The sequence below is a fragment of the Thalassophryne amazonica genome, chromosome 5 (assembly GCF_902500255.1).
Source record: "Thalassophryne amazonica chromosome 5, fThaAma1.1, whole genome shotgun sequence".
NCBI lineage: Eukaryota > Metazoa > Chordata > Actinopteri > Batrachoidiformes > Batrachoididae > Thalassophryne > Thalassophryne amazonica.
Genome location: NC_047107.1, coordinates 24,847,930 through 24,865,779, shown reverse-complemented (window position 1 = coordinate 24,865,779; position 17,850 = coordinate 24,847,930). Strand labels below are relative to the sequence as shown.

The following is a 17,850-nucleotide window of genomic DNA, read 5'->3' as shown; positions in this document are numbered from 1 at the left end:
TCCACTCAGCAGAGAAGGTGATCAATTGCAATCTGCCATCCCTACAGGACCTGTACTCCTCCAGGGCCCTGAGGCAAGCAAGGAAGATTGCAGCTGATTCCTCTCACCCAGAGCACAAACTTTTTGTCACCCTCCCCTATGGCAGACGGCTGAGATTCATCAGGACTAAAACCTCAAGACACAAAAACGGCTTCTTTCTGTCCACAGCTAGACTTATAATGCCCCCCCCCCCCACCAAAGTACAGACTAAAAGGTACTGTACATCTGCATGCCTGCATAGCCCCACTCCACTATATTTATTTGACAGTAAACAGTTTTGTCCATTTGTCTGACTCCTTCACCTCTTACACAAGTTTTTCCTTTTTCTTTTATTGTTGTTTATGCACCAATTACTGCTTACAGAAGTATTTTTTTTTGTTGTTTTTTCCTTTTATTTTATTGTTGTTTATGCACCAGTGACACCAGATCAAATTCCTTGTATGTGAGAACTTACTTGGGAATAAATATGATTTTGAGTCTGATATCAGAATTCGCACATGCCTAATTGTGTGGTCAGTGTATATGAATGGGGAATAATTCACTGTCTGCAGAGGTCTTGGCCAGCTGTGCCACCCAGAGCAGTGGAGCAGCACTGGGTGGCACAGCTGGCCAGTTACAAGAGCTTAATGCGCCTGCTTTGTCACTGCCACACCACACAGAGATGAGATGAACGGAGCGCTGGGAGGAGCTGCAGGGTAACGATGCAGAGGCTGTCCAGCTGTGGCACTAGAAGAGGTTAGATACTCTTTAGCCATACATAATATGTCTTCTGATACAGCTGACAGACGCCTGTAACTCTTGTAGTCATGGGTGTCTTCCGTCTCCTTTTTGCATGGTCACTTTTTGGTAATGTCCTACGCCAGACATTTGTCTGACTGTTTCTTAATTATATAAATTAAGTCCAAGAAAATGATGAAAGAAAAATGGCTATAAGTGATTTCCATTCAAATGAATCCTAATGAAGTGTTTCGTTAACTCTCTCAAATTAAAGCTTAAGGTCTGTACATCTTCTCTCCTAAAACCTTATAAAGTACACCATGATGGTGGACAAGAGACACAACTACAAGTGCTGGCACTGTCCAAATACTTACAGACCAGAGTTTATAGACCTGGGTTCGATTTCAGGTGTGTGCTTCACAGTCGCTGTGTCCTTGGATCAAACACTTCATCGATATTGTCTCAGTCCATTAGACTGGCGCCCCATCCAGGAGCAGGTCATCGACTCACGTTTCACGCCACAGTATGTGGGGATGAGCACCAGTTCGAGTATCTTGGGGTACTCTATATAGGACATGTTTCTTTTTTATGAAGAACCATTTTATACCTGAGGCCAAAGTATGGCCATTGGCTATTGTGAAGACTTTGCATCCGTCTGTGCTCAGCAATAACTCTGGTCCTATTACTGCCAGGGTCCTCAAATTCACAGGGAGCATTCTTGGGACAGAGACATTGGACAAGTTCAAAGATGTCTAACCTTGGCTTATTCTAAGGGGTCAAAAGGTCACATTCTGTCAACACACTTTTTCATTGATTACATGCTCATACGGTCGAGGGTATTTTAGCATTTTGTTATATTTTAAGCTGTTTTATCAAATCCTTAATTTCATTTTGTTCATGTGGAGAAAGACATGTTTCTTATCTTAGAGTGACAGGCTTCAGGTGGTCTAAGCATGTGCACATGACACTGCACTCTAATATTTTGGTCCAGGTTATTATAACATTACTCACCACATCTGATTACAAAGTCACTGGTTGAGGACATATCCTGGAAAATGTCTTTTTCGGACCATATTTTTGCTGACTTTCAACCAAGCTGTTTAGCAGAGTAATCGTATGGAGACACTCGATGAAAGGATTAGTTCTACGATTGTTGAAAATGTGCTCATCTGTTTGACCTTTGCACAAATGAGCCACTACAAAAGGCTGTAAGACTTTTATTTCAATTCAGGATGCTCTGAGGGACTCGACATCTTGTGTTTCATACATTTCTTTTATACGGTGAGGAGTCGACATTTATGTATAGCTGCAACGCACAATTCACCGCTGGTTTATCCCTCAGAGATTAAAAGAAAATGTTTTGTGCACTATGCTTTTATTTTTTCTTTCAGAAAAATAAACCGACAGGAAGGTTTGCTGCACGATGACACTTCGAACCTGGAGATGACTGGATCGGTGTTGACCTTGGTAGAGACGCTCCACTGTGAGAACTTGTTGAATCCACCCATGCACCTCGTGAGAATTACAGCACATTAACACTACAGTGAAATATCCGTCTTCGCTCTAAACGCGTACATTTTAATCACATTAACCAGTACACATTTCTCTCGAAATAAACGAGCCCTGTTCTGTTCAACTAATGCATTTATATAGTTTCCCTTTAGAATTTAACAACACAGAGGTACACAGTGTCTGCCGACAGTGACATCTTCTATTACTTCCTCTGGTTTTTAACCGTCGGCTCACTTGGTCGACATACGCATGACGTGTTTAACCATATTTCCAATCCCATCAAATATGTAATGATAGTGATACTCCGTCTCCCACATGAAGGTCGGGGTGCTGACCACTTTGTTCTTCTCGTCCACATAAGCTTCGTGATGATACAGTTAAGGTCAAAGCAGGAAACGAATAAAAAAAAAACATTAACTAGAAGAGCAGGAGAGCTCCACCACGGTCCCGCAGCCCCTCCTAGCATCCGGCTATTTCTTCATTGCAAGAGAGTTATTCCTTTGATCCTGATCTCTGTGCACTTATTTCTGATCTTTAATCCTGATCTGTTATCTTGAGCTTTGTTTCTGATCACTCACCACTGATTCTGATCAGCACTTTGATCCTGATCCTGCTTTTCATGTGATTCTGATCAACAGGTGGATTCTGTTGTTGATTTCAAATTCAAATTTTATTAATTTGTATAGTGCCAACTCATGACGTGGTCGCCTCAAGGCGCTTCACACAACACACAAAAAACCCCAAAAGATTTAAAAACAAAAACACATAACAAAAGAATAAAAACATAAAAGATAAAAAGAATAAAAGAAAACCCGCAATCACATAAACGATAAAACATGGTAAAAAAACAAAAACAAAAAAATGAGTCTTCAATCTGAACTTAAAAATCTCCAACTCCCATATCCATGCAGGGAGATCGTTCCACAGGGCCGGGGCACAATAAGAAAAGGCTCTGTGACCCACAGACGTTTTATTCACCCTAGGAACACATAGCAGTCCTCCACCCTGCAAACGCAAGGCCGGAGCCGGTACATAGGGCTTAACAATGACAGCCAGGCAGGGAGGTGCCAGTGCATGAACAATTTGATAGGCCAGTAACAGCACCTTAAAATCCGATCTCAAAGAGACAGGAAGCCAATGAAGGGACGGCAAAACAGGTCTTTGAGCATTGCAAAGGAGGTTATGTTTTCACTGCCAGTTGTCTGTCTGTCTTTCTTTGGCACACTCAGAATCAAAGATCAAGGCTCAAAGGCAGCATCAAGATCAAAGGAACAACAATCCAAGAAAGCCTCCGCTCCTTGGTCCAGACTGGCACGGAAATTTAATTACCTCTTCCGTAACCTGAGATCTACCTCTCCACCAAATTTCATTAAATTTTGTTGATGTCCTCATGAACTTTCAAACTGCCAGACACACCGTACACAAACATATGTCTGGCAGTTGCTGGAGGAGGTAACCAGGATAATGCTGTGTAGCTTTAGTTAATTAGCAATTTAAAAAAATAAATAAATATAAAGACTCTGGAAAGGATATATATGGCTCACGTACGTGGTGATGTGCACCCATATTCTTTACCGCCTGCACCATGTTTGTGTGAGGCCAGGATCCCCAGCGAGTGGTGTCATCACGCTCATAGCCCATAGTCACGTCAAGGCTAGGCAGCACACGGCAAGCCAGCACAGGGGCCATGCTGGACAGTCTGAGACAGGAGGGACAAGCCGACCATTAGTTGATGTTTTAAGCAAGTATGAAGTTCAGAGTGAGTCAAAACAGCAACTAGTAAGTAGTACAGAGGAGATTTATCAATTCTGAAAAAAAAAACCCAAAACAAAACAAAAAAACAAAACAAAAAACAGAGGCTTTCCTGCAAATAGTCAGCCATAAAAGGTTTGGGACAAAAGGGTGACAGTTACTAAGTGAGCCCTCCGCAGTTATGTCTCGAATTAGATAATATTTATATGTCGCGGACATGAACGAGCAAAGCTCTTCAGCATCTCACTGTGTTATTTAGGTCCTTCAGACTTTTTTTTTTTTTTTTTTTTTAGTAAATGCTTCAGGGATCATTAGCATGGCTAAAACCTTTCAGCCCCCCGCACCCCAGACCCCCAGCTATTTAAGCATTTTTCTTTTTTTTGCCTTTCAGCTTCTGCTCCCCCAATTACAGCCCTCTTAACCCCCTGCCACTTTAAGCATTTTTTTTATGTAGATGTAAATTAATATTCAAAGTTTTCAGCTAGCTGACAGTAGGGCTGTACAATATGGCCAAATTTTCATATCTCTATATTATCAATATGAGAAACGATATGACTATGATTTGACACAAAGTGCAGCAACAGTGAAAATTAAACATTCTTAAACTAACAGTAATAATACCACACTCATTTTGCACTCATCATAAGGTTAGGATACTGTGCCCTCCAAATGTATTGGAACACTTAGTATTTTACACATTTTAATTTGTTTATGTCATTTCAAATACAAGAAATACAAAAAATATAAAGATTAAAAATGTCTAAATTTATCTTCTTCAAACTCAAACTGAAAGCAAATCTCTAAAACTTGATAAAACCTTTAAATAATAATCAGTTTTATTGCCAGTTTTCTTTAGACAAGTCAGGGGATGGAAACATGAACATTTCCAAGTCACTGAATATGTCTTGGACTTTATTTATATCAATTATGAAGAAATACAAAACTTTCTTTGACCAAAACATCAAATCTAGTCTTTCATCTCAAATGTACTTTCTGTCAAATTGTAGCTGAACTTTCAGGTCTTATTTTTAAGAAAATCCTCCTCTACACCACTTCATCAGGAAGCTGGATTTTATATTTTTAATTAATTTATATCAAGTTGTAGACATTTGCTTTCAGTTTGAGTTTAAGGAAGATAACTTTAGATTTATTTATTTAAAATGTATTTGAAATGGCATAAACAAATTAAAATGTGTGAAATACCAAGTGTTCCAATACTTTTGGTACAGTTGAGAAACACTCCGTGGCATGTGTATTTTTAAGTGAAATGCATCATCCTTGTGTAAGAGAGCAAAATTAAGAGGTTATTTAAGTCCTTCAGTGAGCAAAATTAAGAGGTTATTTACTCAACAGCTGCCTGTTCGTTTAAAAATCACTGGAGACAAACGCATATATCAGGCAACCCGAATTAAAGGAGAACTGCCGGTTTTAACAACCTGGACCTCATTTCTGGCATAAAATGTGGTTGTTTACTCTCCAATATAAATTTGGTGTCATTATTAGTCCATGGTTCAAATGACGTGTTCAGTTCAAATCTGAGGCAAACATTTTTCTTCTTCTACTAAGGTGGATTAGAACTTTTTCTGGTACACAGCACACTACTGGAGAGGAGGAACTTAGCAGTCAGTGTGATTCACTGATTTCAAAATGCAGCTCTTTTCAACGAGATGTGCGGTGCTGTGACATGTCATCTGTGTCCAATCAGATTTCAGGAGAGTCCAGCGCAACCCTGGCGTCCGCTTTAGCTCCACCAGTGCCAAGAAGTGTTCAACATTTGACATTTCCTGTTTCACTGTGGACTCAAAATTTGGCACTTCCTGTTTGGGACTTCCTGTACCATAAAGCAAGCTTCGCACCACTGCGTGGTGCTTTGCTCGTATAATATGTATATGTCGCAGACACGACGAGTGAAGCTCTTCAGCATCTCACCATGTCATTTAGGCCCTTCAGACTTATTTTGAGTAAATGTTTCGTTGGAGCATGAGCATGGCTAAAACCTTTCAGTTTCTAGGGGAGCTCCACCCCCCCAGACCCCCCCCCCCCACCACCACTTTTTAAATATTGTTTTGTTTTGTTTTTTTGTTTTTTTTGCCTTTCAGCTTCAGAGCCCCCCACCTTTTTAAGCATTTTTCTTTTTTTGCCTACAATATGGCCAAATGATCACATCTTAATATTGTCATATGAATATCATATATGATATGACTATGATTTCACACAAAGTGCAGCAACAGTGAAAATTAACATTCTTAAACAAAACAGTAATAATACCACACTCATTTTACACTCATCATAAGCTTAGGATACAATGCCCTCCAAAAGTATTGGAACACTTGGTGTTTCACATATATTATGTTAAACAGATTAAAAAAGAAAATAAGATTATAAAATCAAACCTTCACTGTTCCTTGTGATAGAATCACTATGATGACTGGTCCAAGCTGGCAGACGCATTTCTTGTGCCTCAGCAACCATTGTGGCATCTACTCCTCTTTACAATGTCTATGTTTGCCTACCATCAGTTTGTGGCTTTTTACGACAACGGCTATGGCTTTTTCCCCACTGCAGAGATTTTTTGTGCCATTTCCGGTTTGTGCCTTCGTCTACCATAGAGTGAGCCTCACGCCACTGCACGGCACTCCGCTCATAATATTTAAGCTGTCAACCACTTTGGTGTTGAAAGCCTAAAATACATAACCGAGGATGTTGAGCTGCACATTGATGGTATTGAGACCTACGTGTGGAGAATGGTGTTGGAATTATACTGGTTTTTAATTACATGGGCTGCAAATGCTGTTCCTTTAGAGTGTCCAAGGTAGTGGCCCCAGGTATTTGGAAACTCAGAGCCTCTGCTTGTGAGCCTCAGTGCATGAATTATCACATCATGCACATGTATTCAATCAATATTGTATTTGTAAATCTAGCGCACGATAGAACGTTTCCCCTTTGTATTGAATTTATGTAAACTTAAACATTTTCTTAGACGATCCTCTGCTTTCATGTTAATGTACTGTGCACTTTACACTTCACTTTTCTGTAACTCTGGCCTTGTACTTGTCTAATGCAGCCCAAACAGCCTTTACTCTTGTTACTTAAGCCACTTGTCTATTCTTGCTATGTTAGCTCCATAATATTGCTGATTTTTTTGAGCAACAATTATACCTATGGCTTCTCAGACTAGTATGATCAAAATTTTATAAACGGGTCAGTGGTCTGCAGCCTTTACTGTCAAAAGAGACATTTTTGTCCCGTCTTCCACAAATAAAATTTTTCTAGTGCCACAAAACATATTTAACCTTTAAAATTAATGAATAAAGATAACACAGCTTATAATGCTTTTCTATATACAGTTAAACTATATATTTTTTAATTGTCCTTTTTGTTTTGTTTTTTACAACCCCAAATCGGAAAAGTTTGGATGATATGAAAAATGTGGTGGTGGTGGACACAATGATTTACTTTGAATAAGGCAGGCTGTATGAAACCAACACATTTTATATTTTGTGTGGTCAGCTTTATTTTATTTGTCAACACACACATATATGGTGTGTTGGAGTCCACTGCTTGGGACTCCGGTGAGGGTGGTCACATCTCCTCCTCTCTCCTCTCACTCTGTGCTTTTCTATCTCTGCTCCAGCCTTCAAAGTCCCTACTTCACCAGACTGAATTCTTCAAACTATATTGGGTTAACCATGGAATTGATCAGCTGGTCTCTGAACGCTATCAACCCCATTTTTTCTACAAGAAGATCAGGGCCGGGGGACCCTGCGTGCCCAGATGGAACCTACCCTGTGGGCTATGTTCTCAAGGCCTGGGAGATGTGGCGAGTCACATGCTTTGCACCATTCTCTGTGGAGGACGTCGAGGATTTATTTATATTTGGTTTCATAGTAGGAGGGCTGGTACTTATTGGTTTATGTGCTGCCCTGACCTACTGGAAAATTGGCAAGACGGCTGCTGCCAAAACCACGACTCCTCACTTGTCCGTCATGATTAATGAGAGGGGCAAGGCAATGCATTCTCAGACTGCGTTAACCCTTGAACACAGATGCAAATTGGATAACAGCTCGGAGCAAATGTGCACCTTGCAGTGGAAGACTTCAGAGACCAGGGAATATTCATAATTGGGATCTGGATTGTTCATGAAAATTCAGTAAGGTATATCTTATATATTATATTCCAATTCTAAGGTGGAATTATGCTAGTATATAAAGGTATATCTAAATATCTAAAAAGGAAGAGTAAAATAGAAGAATAGAAAAGAGTAGAGTAGAGCCACTTAGGTGCCTGGTCTTGAGAACCAGGGATGGTAGGTTGAGATGGTATGTGAGACTGTAAAAGTGTTTTTCACTGCTCAAACACAAACACGGCAGGCTTATCAGCCTCTGAAGGACAAAATGCCCCGTTGTTTTCCTCAAGAAGAATCTCTATGGCCTTAGTGAACATTCAGCTGTCTCCTTATCTTCTCTAACTCCAGTACACAAGGACAGAAATTGACTCACATGGATAAAGACTGAAAGCATGCTCCACCTCCCCTCCTGCCCCCATCACACACCCCATCCCGGCCACTGCCCACCCCACCCCTTTTCCCCTCCAGGGGCTGCGCAGTATTAGCTGTGGCAGGTCCCCGTTCCCCCCAAGCTGGAGGCGGCTTGACTCCTGTTTCAGCGGCTACCACACACTCACTTCGCCTCAATTCGGAAAACGGACTGTTTCAAGTTTAGTACACATAAAAATGTCAAATGTATATGTGTTGTCTTAATTCTGATGTGTGCCGTTATTACAGTAAACAAGTAATAATTGTGGATTAATTGCTGTATCTTGTCTATGGTAATTTGAGTGTGGACGTAATCTCGTTGTTATTGCACTTGTAATGACAATGACAATAAATCTCTATCTATCTGTATCTACTCAACAAAAATATAAACGCAACACTTTTGGTTTTGCTCCCATTTTGTATGCGATGAACTCAAAGATCTAAAACTTTTTCCACATATACAATATCACCATTTCTCTCAAATATTGTTCACAAACCAGTCTAAATCTGTGATAGTGAGCACTTCTCCTTTGCTGAGATAATCCATCCCACCTCACAGGTGTGCCATATCAAGATGCTGATTAGACACCATGATTAGTGCACAAGTGTGCCTTAGACTGTCCACAATAAAAGGCCACTCTGAAAGATGCAGTTTTATCACACAGCACAATGCCACAGATGTCGCAAGATTTGAGGGAGCGTGCAATTGGCATGCTGACAGCAGGAATGTCAACCAGAGCTGTTGCTCGTGTATTGAATGTTCATTTCTCTACCATAAGCCGTCTCCAAAGGCATTTCAGAGAATTTGGCACTACATCCAACCAGCCTCACAACCGCAGACCACGTGTAACCACACCAGCCCAGGACCTCCACATCCAGCATGTTCACCTCCAAGATCGTCTGAGACCAGCCACTCGGACAGTTGCTGGAACAATCGGTTTGCATAACCAAAGAATTTCTGCACAAACTGTCAGAAACCGTCTCAGGGAAGCTCATCTGCATGCTCGCCGTCCTCATCGGGGTCTCGACCTGACTCCAGTTCGTCGTCGTAACCGATTTGAGTGGGCAAATGCTCACATTCGCTGCCGTTTGGCACGTTGGCGAGGTGTTCTCTTCACGGATGATGCGAAGGAGATGTGTTGCACTGCATGAGGCAAATGGTGGTCACACCAGATACTGACTGGTATCCCCCCCCAATAAAACAAAACTGCACCTTTCAGAGTGGCCTTTTATTGTGGGCAGTCTAAGGCACACCTGTGCACTAATCATGGTGTCTAATCGGCATCTTGATATGGCATACCTGTGAGGTGGGATGGATTATCTCAGCAAAGGAGAAGTGCTCACTATCACAGATTTCGACTGGTTTGTGAACAATATTTGAGGGAAATGGTGATATTGGGTATGTGGAAAAAGTTTTAGATCTTTGAGTTCATCTCATACAAAATGGGAGCAAAACCAAAAGTGTTGCGTTTATATTTTTGTTGAGTATATCTATATATCTATATCTATATATATATTATATCTCCATTCCTACATTTAAGACTGGCGGCATTTTCCAAGGAAAAAAAAAGGTTCGGGCCAGCAGTTTATTCTAAATGTAAGAATTAATTAATCACTTTTACAGCCAGTTTTCTTGAGAAATGTCAGGGGATTAAAACAGGTCCGTCTCCTCAGACCAGTGGATTTCTCTACCCCTGTGGAAGGTCACAGAGATGTCATTTGACCACTCCTTGAAACTACAAAAATCTCAGCTCTAAAATGGATGTCTCCCTGAGACAATCTTTGACTCATAGCCAATCCTAGAGGCCGGAGAACATCACGTGGTCTCTCTCTGACAGTTGCGAGAAGCTGCACTCTGGCTGCAGCATATGTTAGTTTGAGATATGTACTTACTGTACCAACTCTGAAAGAATGATTCTGTCGACTGAAGACACCTTTTATTTAGTCTTAGAGACAAAGAAAATTGCTGTGGAAAAACACAGTATCAGTACAGCAATTTTAACGAGTTCTTTAACTTGTGATGTCAGTTTACATTTATTAATGGAGTTTCTTATGTTTCGTGCATTAATTCCTGGGAAAGCCCAATATAAACAGTTATTATGAACAATGATTTGAAGAGTTTGCCGCTCTGTGAGATGTTAGTAACATTAAGAAATACATTGAGACGCTCTGATCAGGCTGGAATTTAACTGCTGCACATGGACAGCAGTAGGCAGGTGTATACATCTGGGCACCCTTGTCATTTTACTGATTTGAATACATTTTGCATGAATTACTGGAACACAACATAGGTTTGGTAAGTTCACTGACCCTTGACCTCCTCACACAGATGAATCTAATCATGAAAGGTGGCCATTTACAAATGTTTCTCCTCTTTGCATGTCGTTGAATGAGTGGCAACATTAGAGCCTCTAAACAACTCTCAAATGATCTGAAAACTGCATCAACTGTAGACAGGATGGGACAATTCCTCACTATGTTACAAAAGTGGAAGAAAGCAGTCCTGGTGATTTCTCTAATGTGTAGGTTAAAGGACAACGTGGGATCAAAAATCACCCCAAAGTCAGTGTGTTGTACGGTTGTATGCAAAAGTTTGGGCACCCCTGATAATTTTCATGATTTCCTTTATAAATCATTGGTTGTCTGGATCAGAAATTTCTGTTAAATATATCATATAGCAGATGAACACACTGATATTTGAGAAGTGAAATGAAGTGTCTAATATTTACAGAAAGTGTGCAATAATTATTTAAACAAAATTAGGCAGGTGCATAAATTTGGGCATTTGAATACATTTATAACTAATTATTGGAATACAAAATTGGTTTGGTAAGCTTATTGACCCTTGACCTCCTAACACATGTGAATCCACTCATGAGAAAGGGTATTTAAGGCGGCCATTTGCAAATGTTTCCCCTCTTTGCATCTCTTCTAGTGAGTGGCAATATGGGAGCCTCGAAACAACTCTCAAATGACCTGAAAACAAAGACTGTTCAACATCATCGTTTAGGGGAAGGATACAAAAAGCTATTTCAGAGATTTCAGCTGTCAGTTTCCACTGTGAGGAAATACAAGACCACAGGCACAGTACTAGTTAAGGCCCGAAGTGGCAGGCCAAGAAAAATCTCAGATAAGCTGAAGCGAAGGATGTTGAGAACAGTCACCGTCAACCCACAGACCTGCTCCAAAGACCTAGAACATGATCTTGCTGCAGATAGTGTCTCTGTACATCGTTCAACTATACAGCGCACTTTGCACAAAGAGATGCTATAATGCAGAGGAAACATTTTCTGCGTACACGCCACAAACAGAGCTGCTTGAGGTATGTTAAAGCGCATTTGGACAAGCCAGCTTCATTTTGGAATAAGGTGCTGTGGACTGATGAAACTAAAATTGAGTTATTTGGACATAACAAGGGGTGGTATACATGGCAGAAAAAAAGAGCACAGCATCCCAAGAAAAACACTTACTACCTACAGTAGAATTTAGAGGTGTTTCCATCATGCTGTGGGGCTGTGTGGCCAGTGCAGGTCCTGGGAATCTTGTTAAAGCTGAGGCTCACATGGATTCCAGTCAATATCAGCAGATTCTTGAGAACAATGTTCAAGAATCAGTGACAAAGTTGAAGTTGCGCAGGGGCTGGATCTTTCAACAAGACAACGACCCTAAACACTGCTCAAAATCTACTAAGGCATTCATGCAGGGTCAAGTACAACATTCTGAAATGGCCATCTCAGTCCCAGACCTGAATATTATTGAAAATCTGTGGTGTGATTTTAAGCGGGCTGTCCATGCTCAGAAACCAACAAACCTGAGATGTTTTGTAAAGAAGAATGGTCCAAAATACCTTCAACCAGAATCCAGACTCTCTCTGGGAGGTATAGGAAGCGTTTAGAGGCTGTTATTTTTGCAAAAGGAGGATGTACTAAATATTGATGTATCTTTTTGTGTTGGGGTGCCCAAATTTATGCACACTTTCTGTAAATCCTATAAACTTCAATTCACTTCTCAAATATCACTGTGTTTGTCTGCTATATGATATATTTAACTGAAATTGCTGATCCAAACAACCAATGATTTATAAAGGAAAATCATGGAAATCATCAGGGGTGCCCAAACTTTTACATACAACTGTATTATCTGGGTTTATAGACGTTATTGTGTTTGTTTTACGTAAACAAGAAGCTCAGGTTGTTCCCCTTTTATTTTCAATGGGAGCTGCTGTGAGCTGCGATCGCTTCCTGTTCATATCGTTCTTTTGGAAGTGAGGTTTGCTCTTTAATGCCCTGCTTACTGTCCTTTATAACACTGTCCTGTTTGTTCCAAAGTAATATATAGAAGATGTCTGAAACTATTTGCACTGATGAAAATCCACGCAGGTTAAACATGGCAGACAGAATATTTAGAATATTTGTTTTAGCAAGTTTTCAGGGTCTCATGCAGCAGTCTCTTATTAACGTGATGAAAAGCATTTTAAAAATTATATTTTGGTAGTATAATGCTCATTTGCAATTGCTGTCATGTGGATTCTCTATGTTGTTTAGACTGCTGCAACTCTTTGGCACACAAGGGATTATGGGATATCTCAATAGGGTGATTACAAGTTGTATACCAGAATAACTGCAATTTATACTAAGGAAAATATGGTGGGTGGGTGCATGTGTCTGTATGTGCGCGCACGCACGCATATAGAGTATCCGGAAAGTATTTACAGCGCTTCACTTTTTCCACATTTTGTTGTTACAGCCTCATTCCAAAACGGATGAAATTCTTTTTTCCCTCAAAACTCTACACACAATACCCCATAATGACAATGTTTTTGAGATTTTTGCAAATTTATTAAAAATAAAATAAAACTAAGGAATTACATGTACATAAGTATTCAGAGCCTTTGCCATGAAGCTGAAAATTTAACTCAGGTGCATCCTGTTTCCACTGATCATCCTTGATGTTTCTACAGCTTAACTGGAGTCCACCTGGGGTAAATTCAGTTGATTGGATATGATTTGGAAAGACACACACCTGTCTACATATAAGGTCCCACAGTTGACAGTGAATATCAGAGCACAAACTGAGCACAAAGTCAAAGGAATTGTCTGTAGACCTCTGAGACAGGATTGTCTCGAGGCACAAATCTGGGGAAGGGTACAGACACATTTCTACTGCTTTGAAGGTCCCAGTGAGCACCATAATGCCATAATACTATGCCGCTGCCATGCTCTGCCGATGAGGTTCAGATCGTGACCAGTTAACGTTCGTGTTCTTCTCTTCCTATCACTCTGGTACAGGTTTGTGTTTCCATCAATAAGACCTTGTTCCAGAATTGTGCAGGCTTTTTAATATGATTTTTTGACTGACTAATCTGGTCTTGTTGCTTGTGAACGTGACTAATGAGTTCCATCTGATAGTTACACTTCACCACTGTCAGGGTTTCTACTACATTTTGATCCGTACCAAAAATCCTTGATACTTTGCACGTTTGCAGTTGGGCGTTTTGTGGGAAAGCTCATTTTCAGCTCAGGTCTGCGAGCAGTCTTAATGCGGATCCATCTCCATCTGCACAGGTGTCACTCGTCCTTTCAAGGGTGATTACGAGCAAAAGGAAAATGAGTGTCTCCGATGGATTAAGTGGATGTGAAGAATTTAAGTGGCTCTCTGCTTGCACCTGTGACCTTCTTTAACTCGTGGATTTACCTGAATTTATCCAATGTGATGTGATCAGTCACAGCCAAAGCTGACAGACGTGTACAAGCTCACCTCATTCCACCTCCACGGTAAGGACACTCAGGTTTTAGACACTTCACAAGAGCTTTTTGCAAACTTTTTTTTTAATTTTTACTGAAAGGTAAAAATGTGAAATAAAAATGTGTAATTTTGCTGTTCTTATGGCTATTTAAGTCCCTGAAAAATATGTCCACTGGTTTCAATAAATAAAAATCATATATTTTGCAATTAAGGTAAAAATAAAATGTAATTTTAGCATGTAACTGCAACATATTCCACTTGAGAGTGACTGCACACTATTCAAGTCTGCTCACATAATAATTCAAGGTTTTGTTGGGAGTTGATAATTTTATTTGTGGAAAATTGGATCAGGATGGGTTTGTTTTTTTGTTTTTTTTGCAAAAGCAAGGTTATGTGATTTCACCTGTCAAACACATGATGCATATGCAAAGTCCTGTTCTTTCGTCAATGGCGTCAGTATGTTACCAGATAATCAGCTTGACTCTATTTTCCTCCAATTTTTTTTTTAAACTCAACTGACTGAGGCCACATACAGTTTCATATTATTTTCAAAAGGAATGTAAATATCCTGATTTTGGCATTGCAATCTGCAGTCAAACACACTCAAAAGATGTTTATGTGTTTTACAATTCCAAATCACAAAAAGTGGGACGACATGGAAAATGCCAATACAAAAAACAAACAAAAAAAAACCCTGCAGTGATATTTTTTTACATTTATTTTGACTTCTCCATCATTGCAGACAGTATGAACTCAAGACTTTTTATTTATTTATTTGTGGTCAGCTTCATTGTATTTACAAATATACATCCATTCCAGCATTTAAGGCCTGAAACACATTCCAAAAGAACACACATACACCTGTGTGTGTGTGTGTGTGTGTGTGTGTGTGTGTGTGTGTGTGTGTGTGTGTGTGTGTGTGTGTGTGTGTGTGTGTGTGTGTGTGTGTGTGTGTGTGTGTGTGTGTGTGTGTGTGTGTGAAGAATCAATAATGATATTTCAAACATTGGACGTCAACAGGTGATTGTCATCGTAATTTGGCACAAAAGCAGTATCCACAAAAGGCTGTCTTTGGGGACCAAACGTTGGCAGATGATGTTCAGTCTGTCAACAAATGCATGACTGAAATGTTTAAAAACACGGTTCTTTAAAGAAAGATTGGAAGGGGCTTACATATTTATCCCTCTAGAGTGCATAATATTATTAAATGATTGGAAGAATCTGAAGGAATTTCAGTGCGTAAAGGGGAAGGATGCAAGCCTAATCTGAACATCCATGATCTCCAAACCCTCAGATGGCAATGCATCAATAACAGTCATTCATCAATAGCTGATATAACTACATGGACAAGGGATTACCTTGGGAAACCTTTTTCAAGCACTACAATACAGAGTTACATTCACAAATGCCACTTATACCATGACTCTAATGTTGCACGTCTTAAGATGTGTTTGCAGAAAGAATGGGACAACATAATACCTGAAATGCTTAATCGAATGGTATCTTAAGTGTTGTGAGAATGGATGGCAATATCACAAAAGTTGCAAATGCTTTTCACATCCCAACATTTGTTTTATTTTTGGTAATGTGGTGCAGGCCTGAAATGAAGGAATGTATCGGTATTAAAAAAATGAAAGGAAGTTGACCACACAGAACATGAAACATCTTGGGTTTATGTGGTCTGTAATGAAACAGAATTAAAGTAAATTTAAGAATCACTTATTTATTGCATTATATCAGCTATCAACTTTTTCTGATTTAGGGTTATAAAATGCAAAAATATCAATGTGAAATCCCCTTAAAAGTAATTATACTAATAGGACAAACTAATACCATGTAATTCTTTTTTTTATGTATTTATCCTCACGAGTAATCGCATCTCTTTTACCTTTTGAAGACCTCCTGATTCCATTACAAAGACCATTTAGATAAAATGTCTTTACATCCATTCTAATCTAATCGACTCTTTTATAAAGTCAGAGAACAAATCAGTGTAAGAAGTTAAAATTGCTGCTCTAATATTTGAGCTTATTGTTCAATGTTGTTGTGCGTTTAGTGAGAGTGAATGCTGAACAGATGATACCTACCCAATTGGCTTGCGTGAGCGATGGAAATCTTTCAGGATTCTTTCCACATCATTTTGAAGCTTGCAATCTTTTCCATCCTTCATGAAAGAGGATCTAAGGAGTGGAGAGATTTTTTTAATTATTATTTTCATGTAGGACTCCTCACTTTGTGCAGATACTTTTTGTCTTTTGTCCTCACAGATTCTTGGTGATTCCATGTCCTCCAGGAAAGATGACTGCATCAAAGCTGTTAACATCCAGCTTGGCCAGGTCCTGCATCTGTGTCATTCCTAGAGCATGGCTGAAGCGTGCCGACTCCATCATCATGTTTCTAAAGTCCAAAAACAATGGCATGAGTACGACAGGGCGCCTGTGCAAAAAGGTTGACGTGAGTGTGGCAAGCCCACCGGTTCTCGCCAGAGGCTGGCTGCTTCCTTGTGTGGTCCATCACCTGCATCTGCTGCTGGTTTGGAGCAAACATCTGGAAGCGTGCACCGTTGCGGCTCAGGTGGTACATTGTGCTACAGACGTGCGAAGGGCACCTAAGTGTACTTAAATGTAAAGTGATGCACAACAATGATTCAACTTCTTGTACTCACTACACGCCCTCATGGACATCAGTTCCGTCCCACCAGCCGCATCCTGAGAAAACCTGCAGCACATTGTTTCGCAATCACAACACTGTGCACTATTACCTGATGAGGCTGCATCAAATCGTTACACTTACCACTGCAACATTGGTATTTCCCCAGTTGCCATAGTCACCATGGTGAACAAAGAATGCAGGCTGGCGAGAAAGAATAGCCAGTGTTTTTTTGAACAGCAAACTCCTGGTAGCCAGCATGATTTAGCTTTAGTCTCAGCAGTCTACAGGAAAAGAGACTTGAAGCCACCAAGGATTTAACAGTTTTTACGGTCACATTCTCGATGTTGCTGAGGCTGTATATTTATATACCACCACATTCCGGCCGAGTGATGTGGTGGTGTAAGCTGTAGTGTGAGGAAAGAGATGCCACTCCTTCACTGGCCTGTTGCCCGCCTCGCTATTAATACCCCATTTAATTATCTGATTAACCTAAATCATTTGGCCACTGAGCAACTCTTCAGCTTTGGTGTCTCAACATGCGGTTCTTTTGGGTCTGAAACATTGTGATCCATTGAGAACTTTGCTGTGGATGTCACAGAAGGTTCAGTAAGTTGACCGATGTGACTTTGGCATAAACATTCTCACTGTTTGAGAAGGTTAAAACGCAGCACTTGATGCCTCTATACGCTGACAGAGATGCACTGTGCCCTTTAAAGTCCATTACACTTTAAGGCTCTTATTTGCTTTAATGCTAAGTTACATCTAAAACGTCTAGACAGCAAACCCAGAAATACCCCAGTCAGACGGAAATGCCAAACTCAATATGGCGTTAAATCAAAACTGCAGCAGCCACCTGTAGGATTTGGTGGAAAGGCAACGACTACTTACAGACGGCAGAC

The 17,850-nt window shown here is 40.2% G+C and overlaps 1 protein-coding gene across 1 annotated transcript; it reads right to left on the bottom strand.

Annotated features, from left to right (window-relative positions):
• Positions 1-2,003: 2,003 nt before the first annotated feature.
• Positions 2,004-17,720, bottom strand: es1 (ES1 protein, mitochondrial). Its single transcript, XM_034169814.1, has 7 exons — positions 17,093-17,720; positions 16,965-17,017; positions 16,773-16,886; positions 16,565-16,696; positions 16,387-16,479; positions 3,802-3,967; positions 2,004-2,633 (listed from the first exon to the last, which is right to left on the bottom strand). The coding sequence occupies exons 1-7, from the start codon at positions 17,207-17,209 to the stop codon at positions 2,499-2,501; spliced, it is 810 nt and encodes a 269-aa protein (XP_034025705.1). The 5' UTR covers positions 17,210-17,720; the 3' UTR covers positions 2,004-2,498.
• Positions 17,721-17,850: the final 130 nt, after the last annotated feature.

Excerpts from the sequence above, each read along its gene's own strand:
- es1 (XM_034169814.1), bottom strand. The coding sequence starts at position 17,209 with ATGCTGGCTACCAGGAGTTTGCTGTTCAAAAAAACACTGGCTATTCTT. Across the intron at positions 17,018-17,092 it reads GAAATACCAATGTTGCAGTG|GTTTTCTCAGGATGCGGCTG; the intron begins GTAAGTGTAACG and ends AATGTGCTGCAG. Across the intron at positions 16,480-16,564 it reads CATGGAATCACCAAGAATCT|ATCCTCTTTCATGAAGGATG; the intron begins GTGAGGACAAAA and ends TCCACTCCTTAG.